This window comes from Sciurus vulgaris (genome assembly GCF_902686455.1).
Source record: "Sciurus vulgaris genome assembly, chromosome: 2".
Taxonomy (NCBI): domain Eukaryota; kingdom Metazoa; phylum Chordata; class Mammalia; order Rodentia; family Sciuridae; genus Sciurus; species Sciurus vulgaris.
The window spans coordinates 122,717,329-122,742,050 of record NC_136462.1 but is presented as its reverse complement, the minus strand read 5'-3'; the positions used below and the strand labels follow the sequence as shown (position 1 = coordinate 122,742,050).

The following is a 24,722-nucleotide window of genomic DNA, read 5'->3' as shown; positions in this document are numbered from 1 at the left end:
TCTCCATCTTGTTGGCTTAGGATCAGACTTCCTTAACAGGACTCCCATAGCACAAGAAATAAAAGCAAGAATCAATAAGTGGGATAGATTCAAACTAAATAGCTTTCTAAATAGCCAAGGAAACCATCAGCAATGCGAAGAGAGAGCCTACAGAGTGGGAGAGTATCTTTGCCACTCATACTTCAGATAGAGCACTAATTTCCAGAATACATAAAGAACTCAAAAAACTCTACACCAAGAATACAAATAACCCAATCAACAAATGGGCTAAGGAAATGAACAGACACTTCACAGAAGAAGATGTACAAGCAATCAACAGATATATGAAAAAATGTTCACCATCTTTAGTAATAAGAGAAATGCAAATCAAAACTACACTAAGATTCCATCTCACCCCAATTAGAATGGCGATTATCCAGAATACAAGCAACAATAGGTGTTGGAGAGGATGTGGGGGAAAAGGTACACTCATACATTGCTGGTGGGGTTGCAAATTAGTGCAGCCACTCTGGAAAGCAGTGTGGAGATTCCTTAGAAAACTTGGAATGGACCTACCATTTGACCCGGCTATCCCACTCCTCGGCCTATGCCCAAAGGACTTAAAATCAGCATACTACACAGATACAGCCACATCAATGTTCATAGCTGCTCAATTCACAATAGCCAGATTGTGGAACCAACCTAGATGTCCTTCAATTGATGAATGGATAAAGAAACTGTGGTATATATATACAATGGAATATTACTCAGCTACAAAGAATGATAAAATTATGGCATTTGCAGGCAAATGGATGAAATTGGAGAGTATCATGTTACGTGAAATAAGTCAATCTCAAAAATCCAAAAGAGGAATGATCTCACTGATAAGCGGATGATGACACTTAATGGGGGGTGAGAGGGGGGCAAGAATGGAGGAAGGAGGGACTATATAGAGGGAAAAGAGAGATGGGAGGGGTGGGGGGAAGGGAAAAAATAACAGAATGAATCAAACATCATTACTCTATGTAAATATATGAATATGCAAATGTTATGCTGTTACTCCATGTACAAACTGAAACAGCATGTATCCCATTTGTTTACAATAAAAACAAAATAGTAAGCTGAAAGGGTGGGAAGGGAGGTGGGTGATATGTATCTCTCTCTCTCTCTCACTCTCTCTGTCTGATGAAAGGGAAGAGCAAGGGATGACCAAGAATTTAAGGGAACGTATTGATTTCAGGAAGACATATCTGGCACACTGCAGATTGTTAGAGGCATGTAATCAGTTTAAATACTTTTCTTAGTGTCTGGTATACTATTCCTGAACTGGGTGTAGCCACTTATCATTATTAATCAAGAATATGTGGAAATTTATTTAGTTAAACATAATCACAAAAACAAACTGAAAACAAAGTCTGGTACAGAAAACTTTCTCCATTAAAGAAAATACAAACAAAAATATTTTCTATTATAGTCAAATTTGCTTAAGATGGGGCCAGGGTTGTGGTTCAGTGGTAGAGTGCTTGCTTTGCACATGTGAGACACTGGGTTCAATTCTCAGCACCACATAAAAATAAGTTTAAAACAAAAAAAAAAAAGGTATTGTGTCCATCTACAACTAAAATAAACAAAAAATTTGCCTAAGGTTAAAAAATAATCTGAATTATGTCTGAATAAACATTTTTCACAATGAAATGCAAGATTTAGGCATAAGGTATAAAGAATCAAAAATAGAACTTTTCACATCATATTTTATAGTACCAAAAACTTCAAAAATACAATTCTAAAAGTTACAAATTGACTTTGTAATGCAAATAATGTAAAAAAAAATAATTGCTTTATGTATCCGAGTTTCAGACCTGTAAATACAATATCAACTTATTCTGGGGTTTTGTTTTTGTTGTTGTTGTTGTTGTTGGTGGTGGTGGTGGTGGTGGTGGTGTGTGTGTGTGTGTGTGTAAAAACTACTAACACTGTACCAATAACAGTTAACTGAACTTAAAAAATTACCCAACCTTTCAATTCCTGTTTCCAATAAATGGAAAAAAAATATAGGAACTATATAGCTAATGAGCGAAATTAGTAAATTCAGCTAACATTTTCCAATTTAAAACTTAAGCTCCCCAATGATAGGAAATTTTGTACCTCACAAAGCACCTTGCACATGTTAGTAATTCTCAAATAGCTGTTTAATAAATGAAGTATGATTTTATAGAATAATAAGCATTGTGAATCTGAACATATGCAAGTAAAGAATGGAAGTCAACAGCAAAGGGATGAGAAATATAACTAATCCTTAATCCTACAGAAGAATTTCTCCAGCCTCTACTTTCTTTGCCTAATAGTCAAGATGAGTTTATGGCAGTCTAAGAAATGATTCTTGCAACCTCCTTCTCTATAATTCAAATGGTCAAGGTAAAAAGGACAGAACAGAATCTTTAAGGAAATTAAGTTAAAATTTAATCAATCAAGAATATACCTACCAAGGACTGACCTGGGGATGTAGCTCTGTGTTACAGCACCTGCCTAGCATTGCAGGAGGTGCTGGGTATGATTCTAGTACTACTACTACTACTACCACTACTACTACTACTACTACACACACACCAATAAAAGTAAAGTGAGACTATATGATAGCAGTACTTAGTATTCACTTATATGAAATAAGGATCAAAACTGCCTTTATGTTCATGGTTATATTTCAAGAGTAAAAATATAGTTTTCCCATGCCATCACAGGATATTGGGTTCCAGGACCCCCATGTATACTCAAGTGCACCAATGCTCAAGTCCCTTACATAAAATGACATCATATCTGCATATACCCTATTTGTATCCTTCCAAATATTTTACATCATCTCTAGATCACTTCTAATACCAAATACAATATAAATGATACATAAATAGTTGTTGTACCATATTTTTCAGGGAATAACAAGAAGAGTCTGGATCTGTTTAGTACAGATACTGCCAACTACCATTGTAGGTCTAACTACACAGTACAAATGTGAGCAATAATATTAACATTTGTATATTTTCTATCCACTTTGGTTTAATCTAATGTTGAAGAACCTATAGCTATGAAGGGCTGAGTGTAATGGGCAAGGGTCTTTGAAATTCTGTGGTGTTAAGATCTTACCATTATTGTTTTATTTACAGAATGCTTTGCATTAGTACCTTATACAGCTAATAATGACTACTTATTTAATGTTTTTTAAATAGACATACAAGGTATATACTACTAGTGAATCTGTAAACAACATCAGTATATCTCAATGAAATTCATGTAGATAGGTCTTAAAGTTTTCAATGAAAATTATATTTAAAGAAGATTTCTACATTTTTAAAAAGAAAACTAATTCTTAAACATCAAAACAATTTTTCAAATTGTTGGTGGGCACTGGAAATTCCCTTTTAGTTTTCCTTTAATCTTTAATAAGTGTTCCAAATTGTGATGCAAGAGTCCTCATTTTTAAAATGACAATAATTATTTTATTTCAAATCTGTAAAATGCAGAGAATGGAACCAAACATGTCCTTTTAAAATGTACAATACTGGGCTGGGATGTAACTCAGTGGTAGGGAGCGCTTGCCTAGCATATGCAAGGTCCTGGGTTCAATCCCAAGTACTAAAAAAAAAAAAAGTACAATATTACTCATACATTTCTCTCCCAAAACCCAGCAAAGAAGTCACCTTTTTCTTTCCCTGACATTCTCCTCCCACAAACAGAACTAATTAATCTCTCCTTCATGATATCCCTATGCCTTGTATATATTATTACACTATTTCACATTAAGCTATAATTTATTATTTACCATAAAAGTTAGGATTGTGTCTTAATTATCTCTGAATGATAAACACCAAAAGGTTGCTGAAAAGTAACACAATTTACAAAACAATTCTTATAAAATGGTTCTGCTGTAGAAAAACAGACAACAATGATGATGAAGTCAGACTATACTAACTTCTATACTATACTATACTAACTATACAAAGTCAAATATAACATCACTTTATTAATTTAAGGGTACAAATCAATAGAGAATTTACTCGTAAGTGATAAAAACAAAATAATGAAAATTTTTGTTGTTCACTGGAGAAGAAAAGCCAGTTTCTTTAACAGGTGCTTGCTGTATTTTTAAACACAAATTAGCCTGGCATTCATTAAGATAAGATACTGAATTCAAATCAAATACAGATCAGAGATCAACATGGGAATACCAGCTAATGCCCACAATGGCAAAGAGTAACTAATAAATGTAAAAATGTATTAATATTTTCTTTAAAAAATTTTTAGATGCAGATGACACAATATCTTTATTGATTTATTTATTTTTATGTGGGGCTGAGGATCAAACCCAATGCCTCATACGTGCAAGGCAAGCACTCTACCAAATGAGTTACAGTCCTGGTCCTGTATTAATATTTTAATATCTTAAGTCACCAGTGAATGAAGAAGCATGAAACATTAATATCCCTAATTTTTTTTAACATTTTTGTTTGGCATTTTTTATTTTATTTCTTTCTTTAAATATTTTTTAGCTATAGATGGACACAATATCTTTATTTATTTTTTTACATGGTGCTGAGAATCAAACCCAGTGCTTCCTCACACATGCCAGGCAAGTGCTCTAACACTGCACTACAACCCCAGTCCAATATCCCTAATTTTTAGCATGACAAAACTTTCCACCATCTGCACCCTAACCACATGCAGTGCTCCCTCATAGCTCCTGCATGGAATGCCCTCCCACACTACATCTCACCATTTGCACTTGTTTTTTTCAATATTTTTTCAGTTGACGTGGGCACAATACCTTTATTTTATTTATTTTTATGTGGTGCCCAAGGATCGAACCCAGTGCTTCACACTTGCTTGGCAAGTGCTCTACCACTGAGCCACAACCCCAGCTCCTGTTTTCATTTTTAAAAATGTGGTTAAAGAATCATTTTCTTCAGGGAACTTTTGCTGATTTTCCCATGTCCTCGTCACTCTACATGAATAAGGTATTCTCTTTACTGCAGCATTTATCCTAATGAGTTCATGCTTGTTTATGTATGTCTCCCCTTTGTCAACAAGGATACATAGTTTCATATCTTCAAGCCTATCACAACATATGACTTTTAGTAATTCAAAATGATAAACATCAGAATATTAGGTAAGATAAATATTAAATACAGTAAGTCTGCATTTGTATTTAAATGTTACAAATTTGTTCTCTATACCATAACAAGTCCTAAAAGAGTCTATGGAAAAGCAATTTTACCAAGTATTTTTAATGCCTTAACCTTTCTTCCCATCCCGAAATAGTAGCAACTTGCTATTTGCTGTACAGGTTAAAAGTTAATTATTGACCAAATATGTTATGTACATGTAACAATAAGTCCAACTATTATTAAAAATTATGTTGTACCAATAATAAAATTTTAAGATAATTAAGGTATCTGATGATATTTGACAAGTATTCCTTGTTATAAGCAAAAAGACTACCAAATTCTTTAAGGCTATGTACTGTTCCAAAAACAACCTTTTTCTTTCTTTTACTTTTTTTTAAGTAGGAGAAGAGCATATTCTTGCCCAACCCAATTAGAAAAAGCAGATGATAATCTGTCAGAACAGTTTAATGCTTTACCTGGTTGAGGCTAGAGATTCTATGACTGCCATCTACTGACAAAAAGCACTGATTACCTTATCTGAAAGAATAACACAGTCACTTGGCAATCAGACTTTATGTTTCTAAACAGTGTAATTAATGTATCATTGGGAACAAAACAAGGTTTTCCTCCTTTGGGGATCCTCACTACCTCTCTCAGAGCCTAGGATGTGACAGCAACTCAATAAATGCTTGCTGAATGAAATCCTACCTGCACAGCTTCATCACGTGCTTGCTTTTCTTCCTGTCTTCTCTGACGCTCTTCCTGTAACTCATTAAGCCTCTGCTCATATTCTTTCAATTTCGATAAAACATCATGGCGCTTATTCTGGGCTTCAAGTGTATTTATAAAGGCAATTTCATTTACCTTTGATAAGAACAAAGTAGAGTCTGAATCAAGTTAATTCGATAATACATTACAAGAGATTTAACCATAATTTTTTAGATAATATATAAACCAGTGATAAGACACAGAAAAAAAAAATAACTTATGGGCTTTTTTTCTTCCAATATTTACCTCAAAATAAACAATAATCCAATGTATACAACAAATCCACAGGCTTCAGTCAGAACTAATTTAGAAAGCTGTCTTGAAAAACTTTTTTAGGGTCAGATGAAGAAACAATTTAAGATTCTTACAGAGACTATCTTATACAGCTCTATTTAAATATAATTATAGTTTGTAATTACACAAACTATGGTACATTTAATTAGGAATGTTTGTGTTATTCTAATGAGACTGAGAAGATTAAAAATTAATGTAAACAAATAATTTTTCTTTGACATATACTAAAAAATGGGCAAGTACATATATGGTACTGAACTATATACACTGTATCCTCAACTTTACATGTATTCTTTTTTATAATTTCTTTTTTTTTTTAGTTGTCAATGGATCTTTTATTCTATTTACTTATAATGTGGTGTTGAGTATCAAGCAAGCCCAGGGCCTCGCACATGCCAGGAAAGTGCTCCACCACTGAGCCACAAATCCAGTCAGCATGTATTGATTCTTAACAGTCATACAGACTGGTAGACCATAGAAATTTTATGAGTAAAATATAGGTAATTATAAAACTCAAAGAAGTCATTTGCTATTAAATTGCTCATTCTTAAAACCAGAGAGAGAGTATGCTACAGTGGAAACAGAGGAATGAGACAGCAAAGCGAACATTAAAGTCAACTCTATTTGATAAAAGAGATTTCAGAAATCTATGTAAGATAGCACAAAACCAATCAAGATGTTTTAAAAATCTCAGACTTGAAAGTCTGAATATAGTTAGGTTTTCCCAATCTCCATGCCACGAGGCCGCTTTTATAAATACTTTTATCAGTAGATTAATCAGAAAATCATCTTTTGAACTGCCTTGAAAGTACAAGACAAACAAGTATATTCATGAAAAAAAATGTATTCACACTATTTCAGAACTCATATGTTAAGTAAAATCAGGATGAAAGAAAAAGGACTTAGACCTAAGGCACTAATCAAAATAAGTAAAATTTATAGGAAAGACAGTATGCAAACACTAAATTAAAAACTCTATCTGGAAGAAATCATAACTCAAGAAAAAGCAGAAAATTCCCTATGCAAACTTTGTAACCCTGAAGATTTTAACAAGAATATGAATTTAAAGGAGCCAAGAAAATAAAATAACAATGATTAAATACAGGGTGATTGGAGAGTTCAGAAAACAAACTGAAGACAAAAGGAATCCTATCATGATTAATAATATCAGAAAAAGCATGAAACAGAATAAAGATGGTAAAAACCCAAATTACTAATACACAATAACTAATACACAAGAGGCTTATAATAATCAGTTAATGTAATTTTTTTAAAAAATGAAAACTAATCGATAAAGAAGACTTAAAAATGGAGAACAAGTCAAGATCACCTAATAGATAAAGATAATATCTATGTAGGCAAAGGAAATATTCTAACGTAAAATACTGGAAATGTCTAGTAAAAATAAAAAAACCAATTGAAGATTGAAATAACTTACGTTATTTCATGAAAAACTGATTCGGAAGATCAACAACATGAATACCCTTACTTATTGAACTATGGAACACGATTAGGCAAGAATTTCTTAGACATGACAACAAAAGCACAGACAAAAAATTTAATAACAGGCAGTGTGGCCTTCATGAAAATTAAAACGTTTTGTACATCAAAAGACACTATTAACATAGTAAAAAGGCAAATCACAGAATGGGAGAAGATATTTTTAAATCATATATCTGAGAAGGTACCAATATATAGAATACATAAGAGAACTCCTAAAATTCAACAATAAAAAAAATTAGAAATGGTCAAATGTCTTGAATAGACAGTCTCAAAAAATGATACACAAGTGGTAATAAGCACATGAGAAGACACTCAACATAACTTATCATTATAGAAATGCTAATCACAACCTCACATACATTAAGATGACTATCAAAAAAACAAGATAATGAGGTGACACTGATGTGGAATAGAAACCCTTGTGTACTATTAGTGAAAATGTAAAACGGTGACAACTACTACGCAAAACAGCATTGTTTATCAAAAAAATTAAAAGTACAATTGCCATATGATCCAACAATTCCACTTCTGGGTATATAAACAAAAAAATTCAGGGCAGGGATTCAAAGAAATACTGCACACCTATGTTTATACATTATAGTGAAAATGTGGTTGAAACTCAAGTGTACACTCAACTTTAATGGATAAGCAAAATACAGTATATACTTATAATGAATATTATTCAACCTAAAAGGAAAGAAATTCTGATGAGTTCTACAATATTGAGGACTTTAAAGACATGAGAAGTGGAATAAGTCAATTACAAAAGATAAATATGATTTCACTTATCTGAGGTATGGTAAGCAATCAAAAGTATAACTACAAAGTACAAAAATGGTTAAAGGCAGAAAGGAGGAATGAGGTATTATTGCTTAATGAGTGTAGAGTTTCAGTCTTACAAAATTTTAAAAAGTTCTAAATATGGATGGTAGTGATGGTTACACAACATTATGAAGGCTTTTAATACCACTGAAGTGAATATTCATAATTATTTCTTTTATGTTCATTTTTACACAACAAAAATAGAAAGAAAACAAGAGACACTGTGCACCTACTAAAATGGAATGGCTAAAATTAAAATGTGTAACTATGTCAAGTGCTGGTCAGTCAGCATGTGGTATAATTAGAACTTGCATTCACTGCTAGTACGAATATAAAATAGTTTAAACAATGTGGGAAACGGGCTTTGTAAAAATTAAACATGAACCTATCATAACTCTTTCAATGTACTCCTATGTGTTTACAAAAGAAAAATAAAAACATATTTGCAAAAAGAGTTGTAAATGAATGCTCACAGAAGTTATACTTGTAACAGACAAAAATTGGGAAGATGGTTATCAACAGGTAACTGGATTAACAAATTATGGTATTTCCATACAATGGTATACTTCTTGACAATGAAAAGGAAAGAACCACAGATAAACAAAAAGCAGGGATAAATTCAAATAGTTACGCTGAGTGAAAGAAGCCAGAGGAAAGAGTATGCTGTATGATTACATTCATATAAAATTCTAGGAAATACAAACATCTATGATGATAGAAAGCAGAGCAGAAATTGCTTGCTAACAGAGTTGGACGAAGGAATGAATTACAAAGAGGAATTATTTATTATGTTCATTGTACTGATAGTTTCAGCGACATAAACATGTCAAAATGCCATCAAAATGAATACTTCACATATGTGCTGCTCTTTCTCTGTCAATTGTATCTCAATAGAGCTGTAAAAAATATATGGCTTGTAAAATTATTGTAAGAATAAAACAAGATATTGTACCTAGTAAATTTTATGTGAGCCAGTAAAATGTCCTATTATTTTGGTACAGAATAAACATTTGATAAATATTAACTTCTATTACTATAAACAACTGAATAGAGTACTTAGTTAATTAACTATATAAAGCAACTATAATATACCTTAGCTTCCTCCTCTTGTGCTTTTTTCACAATTGCTTGTAACTGCACCTCTCGCTTAAATTCAGCATGAAGTAATTTTTCTTCCATCATTCTACGCCGTTGATCTAGTAATTCTTCCTTCCACTTTCGGACATCCTTCTCCTATGTGTGGCAAATTATCATATCTTTAATTTCAAAATACACAGTAATTTCACAGAAGGGCAAACAGTTAAATGGCTTATGAAATATAGTCTAAACCTGAAAAGATATGTAGGAGTATGAATAATGATTAAGGACATAAAAGCTAGACTACAGTGTCCATAATCAACCTTGGCCACTTAGCTGTGTAATCTGGGCAACATTTTTAACCTGGTCTCAATTTTCTTACTATAAAAAGGGAAAAAAATAGTACCTATCTCATGTGGTTATTTTGAAGATTAAGTTAATATATGAAAAACTCTCAGAATAGTGCGTCAGGCATGACTCTACAGAAATATTTTGGTTATTGTACCGCAGCATGAATACACTTAAAATTAACACTGTATACTAACTTCATAAGCCTCAACATTTCTAAGATATAAGCAATCAAGAGAAATAAGTAACTTTACCCAAGAGATTAGAAAATGAAAAGAAGTCTGCAAAATCACAATATTTGCATTCTAATCTTCTCTGAAGGAACAGAGACAGTTTTGCTTATGGAGTAAACGTAGACATAGTAAGTACCTTTAGGACTGGGGCTGTGGTTCAGTGATAGAATCCTTGCCTAGTATACAGGAGGCCCTGGGTTCAATTCCCAGCACCACAAAAGAAAAAACAAAGAAACAGTGTGGGGCAGAGTGAAGCCTACTTTAAATCCTTAAAACCATATCAAGCAGATGTAAAAGACTTGTTCTATGATCCAGGAAATAAGATTCAGTACCAATGATGATAATTTAGAGACAATCAGAAGCTGAATCAAAAGGAATTGGAAAAACTAACATTCCAGTTGAATTATATCTCAAAAATTATGTGTTGAATCATATAAAAATACAGTAGCATAATTAAAAGACAGAAGGCAGTCCTTAAAACCTTTGTTCTGCAAATTATCGGTCACGAGACACTGAAAACAACATTCAACCTCTCCTAGATTCAGTTTTTACACCTATAAACTGAAGGTCAATACCTGCCCTGTGAACCTCACAGTTAAAGTAGCGGTCAGACAAATCCAAGTAGGTAGAACAGTGCTAAAAACAAAAACCCATCATACAAATGGAAGGTGGAACTTACCACTGTAATTAATTAAGGAATACCTACATAGATGAGAAAATTAAACCAAAGACCCTCTAAAATCATGTATAATCTCAGTAATCCATGATTTGCTTGCATGAATAACTGAAGATTAGATTATAAGAGAAAATATATTACATACTTTTACTTATATTAAATAATATAGTGAGAGGAAATGTGGCTGTAGTGTAACTTAAGCTAAAAATAACACAGTAACTCTTACGGAACTCCAAAATATCGAGACTGATTTTCATATCTGATCTATTCATTCTAAATGACTAATTATTAAGATTCAGGTAACAAAACTTTCTTCTCCTTACAAAAAAATTTGACTACTAAGGAGAATCTAATGTTACCTAGTTTTTTTTTTTTTTTTAACAAATATTCATATTATTTGGGTCAATTATATCTCAATGCAAATCATATGATTAACATGCACAGCAGTACTCCATAACAAACGAGTTCACTTATAACTGCAATATAGTAATCATGCATCCTTTGTCACACTGTTAGGTATTTATAGTATACGATCTCCAAGAAGGCTCTCAATGATCAAAGCCACTTGGTATTAAAAACCTTGCATAGAGGATGTGGAGGAAAGGGAACACTTATAACATTATTAGTGGGACTGTAAATTAGTATATAACCAAAATGGAAATCAGTATGAAGATTTCTTGAAAGAGCAGAAATGAACTATTATATGACCCAACTATACCATTTCTTGGTATTTATCCAAAAGAATTTAAATCAGCATTCTATAATAATACATGCATACTCATATTTACAGCAGCACAATTCACAATAACCAAATTACAGAACCAGCATAGGTGTCCATCAACAAACGAATGGATGAAGAAAATGTGGTATACTGGGTCAGGTTGTAAGTCAGTAGCAAAGCACTTGCCTAGCATGCATAAAGCCCTGAGTTCAATCCTCAGTACCTCAAAAAAAAAAAAAGTGTAGTATATATATGCACAATAAAATTTTATTAAGCCATAAAGAAGAACTATGTCATTTACTGGGAAATGGATAGAACTTCAGAGTTTTATGTTAAATGAACTAAGCCACATTCATAAAGGCAAGGGTCATAAGTGGAAGTCAGAGAGAAAAAAGGGGAAAAAAGGGTGGGTGGGGGGCAGGTCTCATGAAAACAGAAAGGAGACCAGTAAAGTAAATGAAGGGGACAAAAGGAAGGCAAGAAGTACTTGCAAGAAGGTAAAGGGAAGTACCGGGAAATAACTGGACATATAATATTCTGTACATGTATAAATATGTAAGAACAAATCCCACTATGATATCTAATTATGATGCACCAAGTATAAAAACTTTTTAAAAAAGGGGGAAAAAAAAGATTCTTACATAATCTCTTCCCTCAATGTATCAGGACTGTGACCAAAAAAAAACAAAAAACAAAAAAACAGCAACAGTGATATACAGCTTCCATTTTATCAACTCTTTTGTGCTATCACCCTCCTCCCCTCTCCCCATCTCTGATTACTTTCTATGGGGAAACCACCACCTATGTTACGAAAATTCCTAGATTGTAGAAAGACTACTTGACAAAAAAATGAGAGTTCCAGTCAACAACAAAAGAGAAACTGAGGCCTGCAAGTAACTGCATGAGTGGGTTTGGAAGTGGATCCTCCCACCCAGATCACTACTGCCCTGACTGAAAGCCTAAATGCAACTACCCAAGAGACCCCAAACAAGAATCACTAGGCAGTCCAGTCCTAGTCTGCACAAACCTGACCTAATAATAATCATTTCCTGTTTCAAGACACTAAATCTTGAGTTCATTTGTTACACAGTATAGATAACTAACATAATACACATCTACATCTGCCAATTGACAGTACAAAAGAGTGACCATCAATCCCTGTACTATGTTACTATTTCGCATACTTGCCTCATTTAAGCATCAGAACAGGTTAATAACTACAAATCATTTTACAGATGAAGAAACTAGAAATGCAGGGTCCTGGTTGTGGGTCAGTGGCAGAGCGCTTGCCTAGCACATGTGAAGCACTAGGTTTGATCCTCAGCACCATATAAAAATAAATAAAGGTATTGTGTCCATCTATTAAAAATACATTTATAAAAAGTTAAAAAAAGAAACTAGAAATGCAAAGTTCAGTAACTTGCCCAGAGCATCTGGATTACAAGGTAGTATCAGGATCAGAATTGGATTGGTCTCCAAAGCCCAGGTTCCTTCCACCCACTATACCATATTGGCCAATATTTACCCTGCTCTAAATACTCAAAGACTCTCTTCTATAAATATAATTAGTACCCCGCTTATTCAATCCTGATCATCTTTTTTAGTTATTGTTGAAAATGATGGGTTTTTTAAAACTTTTAATTTATATCTCACTGCATAAATTTCCTAATGAAAAAGATCTGTACATTCCAAGAACAAACCAAACTTTTCCTATGTTTTTTTTTTTTTTTTTGTTAACTGTAGTCATGATGCTGTACATTACACCTTCAGAAATTACTCATCTTGTATAACTGAAACTTTGTACCTTTGGCTAACATTACCCCATTTTCCCTCCCACTAGACTCTGGCCAACCATAATCCTAAATTTTTTCTCTAAGAATTCAACTAATTTAGGTTCAACATATATGCAAGATCACTCAGTATTTCTTTTTATATATCTTGTTTCACTTAGCTTAATGCCCTCTAGCTCCACACATGATGCAACAAATGGCAGAATTTTATTCTAAAGCTCAGAAGTATTCGTAGATTATTATACCTTTGTAATATAATTTAAAGTCAGGAAATATAATGCCTTCAGCCTTTGTTTTTCTTGCTCAAATTATTTGGATTCCATGTGGTCTTTTGTGGTTCTGTAAGGAGTGCTTTTTCTACTTGTGAAAAAGTAAAAAAGTTACTGGGATTCTGACAGGGATTGCACTAATTACGTGGGGTAGTATGGACACTGTAATTCTTCCAGTTCATGAACATCAGATGTCTTTCCATTTGCATGTGTCTTCTATATTTTTTTCATCCATGTTTTATAACTTTTGATTTACTAGCATTTCACCTTTTTTTGGTTACCAAGTATTCTATTCTTTCTGTTGCTAATGAAAACAGAATTCTTTTTAATCATTTCCCTTTCAGATAGTTGACTGTAAATATATAAAAACTCCACTGATTTCTGCAGGTTATTTCTGTATCTTGAAACTTTACAAATTGTATTCTTGCCTTTCACCAAATATTGCATTAGAAGTTTTCAATTGTTTCCAATTGATCATGATATTAGCTGTCGATATTTCATGTATGACTGTCTCAATCTGTTTCATGCCACTATAACAGAACACCAGAAACAAGGTGATTTATAAAGAAAATAAACTTATTTTTCACAGTATCATAATTGTTCATAATAGTCCTTATAATTTTTTTAAATTTTTGTCATCCATGGTATTGACTCTACATCCATTCTATTTTGAATCTAATCTTATTTCTTCAAACATTCAATAAGGGCTTATTGATTTTATCTTTCAAAAAAAAACCCCACTCAGGGAAGGAAGATGGCAGATTAGAGAAAGGATACACTTCCCAGCAGTTCCTTAGTATCAGACTTACAAAGCAGGAAGATGACACCTCATCAAGGCGGGTAGCTAAAATAATTCAATTAAACTTAAAACTGGATGGTAAAAGAAAACACAGAGACAGAAATTTCAAACAGAATGTAAGAAATAATACATTAGAGATGTGTCAACTTAGTAGGTGGTGGCAACAGCAGCAGCCACTGATGGGAAAGAGGAGCACAGGCAGAGACAAAGGACAGTGTGGTGATAAAGAAAAAAAAGCAATATTAAAAATCTGGCTTGGAAGAACCTATGGATTAGAAAGGGAAACTGATTTTAATGATTACAGAGACAGTGGGGAAAGTGGTTCAGTGAAAATCAATCAAAAACAAAAAGTTTAGGCAACTGGGGTGATAGTTAAGGGGAAACCAAGATTACTGGCCTGGAAAATTACTGTGGCCCAGGAACTATCTATAAATGCTACACAGAAGCAAGCAGAGATATAATATCAGGAACTCACAAAAGAAATAGCCAGTAGTCACATATCATGGCCTCTAGGGTAAGCCTCAACAAGAGTGAATGAAACAGGCACAAGAATTATATCTGGCCCACACAGACTCCAGATACCAACGGAAAATGTTCCCTTTGTTGCTGGCATACCATAAAAGGTATTGGAAAGACCCCTATAGTGGCCACACAGGAGCATCTATCTACACTACAGGGTGGATACCTGGTAATACACAGTCATAATAGTGAAGGTGAAACCTATGGAGAGTTCGTCCCTATGTCCTAAAATTGAATTTTACTGGAGGCCCCAGAGATGTAGACATCCAAACATCCACTCGAGATCTGAATATTCCCAGCAACAGGGTGCATGGATCAAATCACAACCAACAGAGTTCCCAAGGTCAACCAAGACTACATTTCAACTACTGAACCTTCAATTTAGAACTCTGTGTCAGCTAAAGGATTACACAGTTTGACAGCACTCCCCAGTCTATCCCCTTCTATACTGGGAGACTAGAAGCTGAGAACTATTACACCTAGTGGGCAGCTAAGTAAAAAACAAAGAAAACATTGATGTAACAACCCCCAGACCTTAATCCAAAGTTTAAAGACTCAATAATATGTATTAAAGAATGAAAATCAATCCCTGCCAACAGTTTTGACCACCACTGTGAAAACAAGTCCTTTCTTTCTCATGAAGATTTTTTTCCTTTATTTTCTTTTTTTCCCACTGAATTCCCATTTTTTATGTACTTATTCATACATTTTAAAAATTTCGACTTTTTAAAATTTTTTCTCACACATCATTTAATTGTATTATATTGTTTTAACTTTTTCCCCTTAAGTAAGATTTTGTGTGTATATGTATATGTATGTGTGTGTGTGGGGGGGTGTTTCTCACTGTCCAGATAAGTTCAAAAATATCTAGAGATTAAAGGCTAGGGTTGTAGCTCAGTGGTAGAGTGCTTGCCTCGCACTTATGAGGTTCTGGGTTTGATCCTCAGCACCACACATACATACATATATACATACATAAATATTTAAAATATATATAGATATTTGTATACTTTTAGTTTCTGATTAACTGCTTTCTTCAGCACTTATTATTTAGGCTTGATTTACCTTAGATGGGGTATAATTATATGAGGGTCTGAGTTGTTCTGATCTTACATTTGCTTCTTCCTCATACCTTGCTTTTTGTCCCTCTTATTGCCCCAGAATAGCCAAAGCAATACCAAGCAAATAGAATCATGCAGAAATCAACACACTATCTGACCTCAAATTATACTACAGAGCCACAGTAACAAAAAAATCATGGTATCATTATCAAAATAGACATGAAGGCTGATGGAATAGAAGGCACAGAGACAAATCCACACACTTATAGTCATCTGATACTTGACAAAGGTGCCAAAAAAATACGCTGGAGAAAAGCCTTTTTAACAAATGATGCTGGGAAAGTATATATCTATATATAGAAGAATGAAATCAGATCCCTACCTAACACCCTGCACAAAAGTCAAATTAAAATGGATCAAAGACTTAGGAATTAGACCAGAAACCTTACAACTGCTTGAAGAAAACACTGGGTCAATACTCCATCATATTGGTGCTAGCACCAACTTCCTTAACAAGATCCCTGAAACTCAAGAAATAAAGTCAAGAATCAGTAAGTGGTATGCAATCAAATTAAAAAACATTTGTACAGTCAATAGACTTAAGGATAAGAATCATATGGTTATTTCAATTGACGCAGAAAAAGCATTCGACAAAATACAACACCCCTTCATGCTCAAAACACTAAAAAAAAAGGGATAGTAGGAACACACCTGAACATTGTAAAGGCTATTTATGCTAAGCCCATGGCCAACATCATTCTTAGTGGAGAAAAACTGAAACCATTCCCTTTATAAACAGGAACAAGACAGAGATGTCCTCTTTCACCACTTCTATTCAACACTGTCCTCGAAACTCTAGCCAGAGCAATTACGCAGACCAAAGAAATTAAAGGGATACGAACAGGAAAAGAGGAACTTAAGCTGTCACTGTTTGCTGATGACATGATTCTATATTTAGAGGATCCAAAAACCTCCTCCAGAAAACTTCTAGACCTCATCAATGAATTCAGCAAAACAGCAGGCTATAAAATCAACACGCATAAATCTAAAGCAATTTTATACACAAGCGACAAAATAGCTCAGACGAAAATGAGGAAAACAACTCCATTTGCAATAGCCTCAAAAAAAAATAAAATACTTGGGACTCAACCTAACCAAAGAGGTAAAAGATCTCTACAATGAAAACTACAAAACATTGAAGAAAGAAATTGAGGAAGACCTTAGAAGATGGAAAGATCTCCCATGTTCTTGGATAGGCAGAATTAATATTGTCAAAATGGCCATACTACCAAAAGTGCTATACAGATTCAATGCAATTCTAATTAAAATCCCAATGATGTATCTTACAGAAATAGAGCCAAGCAATCTTGAAATTCATCTGGAAGAATAAGAAACCCAGAATAGCTAAAGAAATCCTTAGCAGGAAGAATGAAACAGGGGGTATCACAATACCAGAACTTCAACTATACTACAAAGCAATAGTAACAAAAATGGCATGGTGTTGGTACCAAAACAGACAGGTAGATCAGTGGTACAGAATAGAGGACATGGACACAAACCTAAATAAATACAATTTTCTCACACTAGACAAAGGTGCCAAAAATATGCAATGGAGAAAAGATAGCCTCTTCAACAAAGGGTGCTGAGAAAACTGGAAATCCATATTCAACAGAATGAAACTAAACCCCTATCTCTCACCCTGCACAAAACTCAACTCAAAATGGATCAAGGACCTCGGAATCAGACCAGAGACCCTTCAACTTACAGAAGACAAAGTAGGTCCAAATCTTCTACATGTTGGCCTAGGATCGGACTTCCTTAACAGGACTCCCATTGCACAAGAAATAAAAGCAAGAATCAACAACTGGGATAGATTCAAACTAAAAAGCTTCCTCTCAGAAAAGGAAACTATCAGCAATGTGATGAGAGAGCCTACAGAATGGGAGAAAATCTTTACCACCCATCCTTCAGATAGAGCACTAATTTCCAGAATATATATAGAACTCAAAAAACTCTACACCAAGAATACAAATAATCCAATCAACAAATGGGCTAAAGAAATGAGCAGACACTTCACAGAAGAAGATCTACAAGCAATCAACAGAGACATGAAAAAATGTTCACCATCTTTAGTTATAAGAGAAATGCAAATCAAAACTACACTAAGATTCCATCTCATCCCAATTAGAATGGCTATTATCAAGAATACAAGCAACAATAGGTGTTGGAGAGGATGTGGGGAAAAAGGTACACTCACACATTGCTGGTGGGGTTGCAAATTAGTGCAGCCACTCTGGAAAGCAGTGTGGAGATTCCTCAGAAAGCTTGGAATGGAACCACCATTTGACCCAGCTATCCCACTCCTCGGGCTATACCCAAAGGACTTAAAATCAGCATGCTACAGAGATACAGCCACATCAATGTTCATAGAGGCTCAATTCACAATAGCCAGATTGTGGAACCAACCTAGATGTCCTTCAATTGATGAATGGATAAAGAAACTGTGGTATATATATATATATATATATATATATATATATATATACAATGGAATATTACTCAGCTACAAAGAATGATAAAATTATGGCATTTGCAGGCAAATGGATGAAATTGGAGAATATCATGCTAAGTGAGATAAGCCAATCTCAAAACTCCAAAAGACGAAAGATCCCACTGATAAGCGGATGATGACACATAATGGGGGGTGGGGGGGCAAGAATGGAGGAAGGAGGGACTGTATAGAGGGAAAGGGGGGGGGAGGAAAAAATAACAGAATGAATCAAACATCATTACCCTATGTAAATGTATGATTATGCAAAGGGTATGCCGTTACTCCATGTACAAACAGAAACACCATGTATCCCATTTGTTTACAATAGAAATAAATTTTAAAAATAAATAAATAAAACATGTTACTATAAAAAAAAAAAAAACAGTTGTACAGCAAAGGAAATGATTAACAATGTGAAGAAAAAGCCTACAAAATGGAAGAAACTCTTTACCAGCTTCTCCTCTGATGAGGGATTATATGTCCAAAATATAAAAAGAACTAAAAAAGCTCAACATCAAAAAAAACAATAAACCAGTCAATAAGTGAGCAAAAGAGCTAAATAAACCTTCTGAAAAGAAATACAAATGGCCAAGAGGTTCACAAAAATATGTTCAACATCTTAACAGTCAGGGAAATTCAAATCAAAACTACACTAAGACTTCATCTCACTCTAGTCAAAATGACAATTATCAAGAACACAAATAATAATAAATGTGAGAGAAAAGGTACATTGTTGGTGGAACTGAAGATTTAGTACAAGTACCCTGGAAAGCAGTAATAAAAAAGTAGGAATGGAGCCACCATATGATCTATATGGTCCAGCTGTCTCACTCTTTATTGTTTATCCAAAAGAACTCAAATCGGCATACTACAGCAATACAGCCACCTCAATATTTAAAAAAGCACAATTCACAATACAAAATTATGGAATCAGTCCAGATGCCCATCAATAGATGAATGGATTAAGAAAATGTGGTATATATACATAATGGAGTTTTATTCAGTTAAAAAGAATGAAACAATGGCATTTGCTGGTAAATGGATGAAAATGGAGAACAATCATGTCAACTGAAAAAAGTTAGTCTCAGAAAAATCGAGGGTTGAATGTTTTCTCTCATATGTCAAAGCCAGAGCAAAATAAGGGAAAGGAGGAGGAGGAGTGGATCAAATATCATAAAGATACAGGGAAGATCAGTAGAGCAGAAGGAGATTAAGAGGGAGGGAGGAGGGACAAGAAAGGGGAAATGAGGAATGAATTTAACAAAACAACATTATGTGCATATATAAATATGCCACAGGAATTTTCACCCTTATGTATAAGTAGAAATTAAAATAAATAAGTGAAGGGAAGATCAATAGAGTAGAGGAAGGAGAACAGGGGAAGGGAGGGGAAAGGGAAATGAATAGACATATACGGAATTCTATGCATGAATGATTTTCTCAAAATGAATCTAACTACTATGTATACCTATAATGCTCTAATGAGCATTACAAGGAAATCTCAGTTTCATTTACTGTTTTCAATTTTTCTCCATTATCTTTCAAAAACAACGACTCAGTTGTTTTTTCAATTTTTTTTCTACATTTCATTTACTCCACTCTACTTTTCCAGCCATTTCCTAATTTTGTTAGTTTACCCTTCTTTTTTCTAGTTCCTTTAGTTGGGAAATGAGTTTACTTTTTTAAGACCTAGCTACTTTTTTAATATAGGTATTCATCTCCATAAATGTTTCTCTTAGTCCTTACTTTTACTACATCTACAAATTTCAGTAGGGGTTTTTTCATTTGCTTCAAAGTATTACTTAAGTTCACTAATGATTTCCTTTTTTACTAGTTGCTCAACAGTGTGATATTTAGTTTCCACGTTTTCATTAATTTTTCTTTTTGTCACTGATCTCTAAGTTAATTCCATGCGGTCTATGAATATACTTGTTATAATCTTCTTAAATCACTAAAAGACTTGTTTTGTGATGGAACATGTGATCAATCCTGGAGAATTCTTGAGAAGAATAAGTACTCAGCTACTTTTGAGTGGAAAATTCCGTGTATGTCTATTCAGCCACAACCCCAGCACCCCTTTTTATTTTTTATTTTGGAACAAAGTCTCACTAAGTCACCAAGGATAATATCAAACTTGCAATCCTCCTGCTTTAGTCTCCTGCATAGCTGGGATTATAGTTGTGTGCCACTGTACCCAGCTTGGTATAGACTTATTTTTAACTTATTTGGGGTTCTATGGACATCTAGAAGTCTTTGATTATCTTTCTCTCCTTCTTAATTCCTATGATGCACATATTGGTTTGATGATGGTTTCATATAAATCCAACAGCTTTTCTTTATTCTTTTTTTCCCCTCCTCTTACTTATCTTTCAAATGATCTTTGAATTCTTTGATTTTTTCTTGTGCTTCAAGTCTGCTGTTGAAGCTCTCTACTGTATTTCTTAATTCAGTCACTGAATTTCTGAGATTCAGAATTTTTTTGTTATTTTTATTTTTTTTGTAGTTGTACATGGACAGTGTGTCTTTGTTTACTTTTATGTGGTGCTGAGGATCAAACCCAATGCCTCACACATGTGAGGCAAGTGGTCTGCCACTAAGCTAGAGCCCCAGCCCCTAGAATTTGTTTCTATTTTTGTACCTTCTTTCTTGAACTTCTTTTGTTCTTGTATTGTTTTCCTGATTTTTAAAATTATTTGTGTTCTCTTGTAGCTTGCCAAACTTCCACAGAATGATTATTTTGAATTCTTTATCAGAAAATTTGTGGATCTTCATGAATTTAAGTCAGTTACTGGATATATTGTGTTCTTTTGTTCTTGATTTTTTCATGTTCTTTATATCCCTGCATTGCTAACTGTGCATCTGAAGAAGCAGTCTTGTGCAGAGTTTATGGACTGGTTTTGGTAAGAAAAAACCATGAGCTAGGGGAGGGGGTTATGGGGCCACTGACAGAAGTGGGAAGGCAAAAAGGGGAGTGTTTTGCCACACCAGGCCCAGTGGCACATGGAACACCTTGCACAGAAGTGTATGGCACCTCTGAGTCCAGAAGTGTGTACTAGCATGGCAGTTCAAAGGCTGGTATTAATGAGCTCAGTAATTGTTCCTCAGTTGCAAAAAGTGCAAGGGATTTGCAGCACCTCCAAAGGCTACTGAGATTCTCAATAGTAGTTCTGTTAAGCAGTGAACATACCTGAGTAGTTGAAGGTTGGGGTAGGTGGTGGGAGGGACCTAGGCAGAGCTATTGAGTGCACAGCTCCAGTGTTTGGCTGCATGCACATATACAGCAGGATGGACCATATGCACTCTACTTATAACACCAGTAGCATATGTACACACAGCAACAACTGAGGGCCAGGGTAGCAGCCTGCTCTCCTGTGATTGAGGCTGTCCACAGGCACATTCATAATAGTAAAAATTAAAGCCAAAAGCAAGGAACAGGCCTGGCCACAGGCAGGCATACATTAAAATTAATCTTAGCCCCAAAACTGTCCTATGACATCATTATACACTTTGGACCAGCCTACCCAAGGACACCTTGCAATGAAAATGGCAAGAGACAAAGTTTAGCTTCACAAATCCATGCCAACCCTGCAAAATAGCAATTTATAAGACAGTTTAGGAAAGACAAATTCAGTGTAAGTAAGACTAATTCTTTTTTTTTTTTTTTTTTGTAACAGTTAACCGATAGAATTCAGAGAGAAATGCCTTTATTTCCTAGAGAATATAATTATTTTTATGGTTTGTTTAGCGGCTCTCAGACCAAAAAGAAGTCTATTTGAAAATATGCCCACCAATTTAAGACAATTATAATTTCCTAAAAATAAAAGCTCACCCTTTCTAATAATTTCTGAAGCTTTAATGTTTTTTCTTCACGCAACTTTTCCCTTAGCTGCTGTGCTTTCATTTGCTTCTCTTCATGTTTCTTCTTAGATTCTGCAATTGTTCTATTAATGTAAACAAAAGAACAAGAGACAGAAATGTTTAGAATGATAAGACCAAAAATAGTGTTCTTTAGACTTCAAAGGTCTTAAAGTATACAAAACTCAATTTGGCCTAGCATTTCAGGGAACTATTATCACTTTTCAATGGATCTGGAACTGTCCTAAAGTAATGTGCCAAAAAAGGTCATGCAGCAACTCTTTTTAAAAGTTAAGAGCGGCTGGTTTCTCTCCTGTGAAACATTTCAAATTAATTTTCAAAGGCCAGACCTTTTACGAGATGGTGAGGAAAGTTTTTCGTGCATGTGAATCCCATGCCCTGGAGGTCTAGCAGGTTCCTCTTCTACAATATCCCCCCAGGATGTATTTTGTCGCCAAGATTCACGAGCTGTTCAGAAAAAAGGAGTAACCACTATTACTTTTTAACCACATAGTTCTCTAAAACCATTATTTTTTAAAGTTTTAAAAGTCTAAAGCATTCCTATCTCAAATTATTTATTTTACACAGAAACTGCACATAATGAAATAACTGATTGTATCCCATTGTACCTACACATCAAATACACTCAGAGACATATGCACACACAGATAATACCTTCGTAATCTGCAAGAACATCATTCCAGTCCATAGACATACCACAGAAAGATACACTCCCACTGCCCATGCTGGCCTAAAATGTTAAGGAGAGAAAAACAAAACTTGAAAAACAAATTTTCAAACACAAGTATTTATAAACATAAAAGTGAACTATTTGTGAAATTTTTTCTAACTTTTGTTCATACATTTCACTTAATAGTTTGAAATCAGAAAAAAAGGTACAAACGTTGTATAGTCACAATAATTACCAAATTAAAATACCACAGACTATACATTTTAAGAACTTACTAGTCATTAACAAAGACAAAAGGAATAAACTTCACAAGAAACATACTGACATTATATTATTACTAAATCAACACTGACGTAATATACAAAACACATTAGCAGAGCTTAAGAGTCTTTGTTGGGCATTAAATTTTACACGAAAATATGTGAAACATAAAACTAATGGTTACTTTCATTCTTTAACAATCCCCTTCTTCAATATATATAACCCAAGCACTGAGTAACAGCAATGCAGTGCATCATTTGCTACTTATTAGAAGAATACAAAATGTAAAAACCTTAGATTCTTCTTCAATCTCTACGAATTACTATTTGAATAATGCCCAGATTTTAGTTTCTTTAAGATTCAATATCTTGATTTGTAAAATGACAGTAACAGCTTTTAACGTCCTCTATGAAAATATTTAGGAATGGTCAAATGTTTAAAAAATTTTGCTATTGTTTAGTATGTAAGTCTAAATCATCATGAGAATAATTATTATTATTACTGAAGATCATTTTTAAATAAACAATTTTAAATAGGGCTGGATTAACTCTTAAGTCTTTCTGGTCCTAAGAATTTTATTTCTGTATATAATTGAATAATAATGTTAAAAATTCAAAGAGCTCACAGAAAAATCACTGTCATTGTCAGTTTCGATGTTAATATCATTATTTTCTTCAGCTTCAATTTCTCTAGTTAACTGTTCTTCTTCAGCAATAGCACTAGCAATGGCTTCTTCATTGGCCTTTTCTAGACGATCTGCTAGCTCTTCTTTTTTTGCAAGGACTTCTGCCATGGACTATAAAGTTAAAAATACACACAAAGAATCACTGAAATGAAAAGTTAAATAATCGCATCTTTCTTAATATTATAATCATGAACTCAACAATACATGCTGAATAATAAAAATGGATCTACAATCATAAATCTTAATAAAATATAGGCTCAACCACTTCCTGGCTGTGTGTTTAGAAGTTTCTGAAAACCAGGAGCATATTTTTCATTCCATAAAATGGAACAATAATCATGACTTACCTTCTTTATCAGATAGCTGTGTATGAGAAACTGTAAAGTTATATAAATAGGCATTATTAATGACAGTATGAATTTCATTTGAATGTCAAAATTCAATACAGTTACAGATTAAGTATCAAACAGTCTTCTATAATGGAAACACTGAACCAATACATGCTGTAATGCTAATGATATATTCTGAACATATATACACCTAACTTAAAAATACATTAAAAGAGGGCAACCCCTATTAGGTCCCCTCTCACCCTGTAGGAGTTCTGTTTCTACTCACAATTAAAAAAAAAAAAATCTTACTCTTCCTTTAGAAAAAAATATAC

At 33.8% G+C, this 24,722-nt stretch overlaps 1 protein-coding gene across 7 annotated transcripts in view; it reads right to left on the bottom strand.

Moving 5' to 3' along the window:
• SCAPER (S-phase cyclin A associated protein in the ER) overlaps positions 1 to 24,722 on the bottom strand; it is a 470,315-nt gene that overhangs the window by 315,320 nt on the left and 130,273 nt on the right. For all 7 annotated transcript variants that reach the window (XM_079128857.1, XM_079128859.1, XM_079128858.1 and 4 more), the window contains 6 exons: positions 23,999 to 24,169; positions 23,097 to 23,172; positions 22,772 to 22,889; positions 22,396 to 22,507; positions 9,615 to 9,755; positions 5,844 to 5,999 (listed from right to left, as the gene is read on the bottom strand). In XM_079128857.1, coding sequence (XP_078984983.1) covers positions 5,844 to 5,999; positions 9,615 to 9,755; positions 22,396 to 22,507; positions 22,772 to 22,889; positions 23,097 to 23,172; positions 23,999 to 24,169 — 774 coding nt within the window. The remainder of the gene's footprint in view (positions 1 to 5,843; positions 6,000 to 9,614; positions 9,756 to 22,395; positions 22,508 to 22,771; positions 22,890 to 23,096; positions 23,173 to 23,998; positions 24,170 to 24,722) is intronic.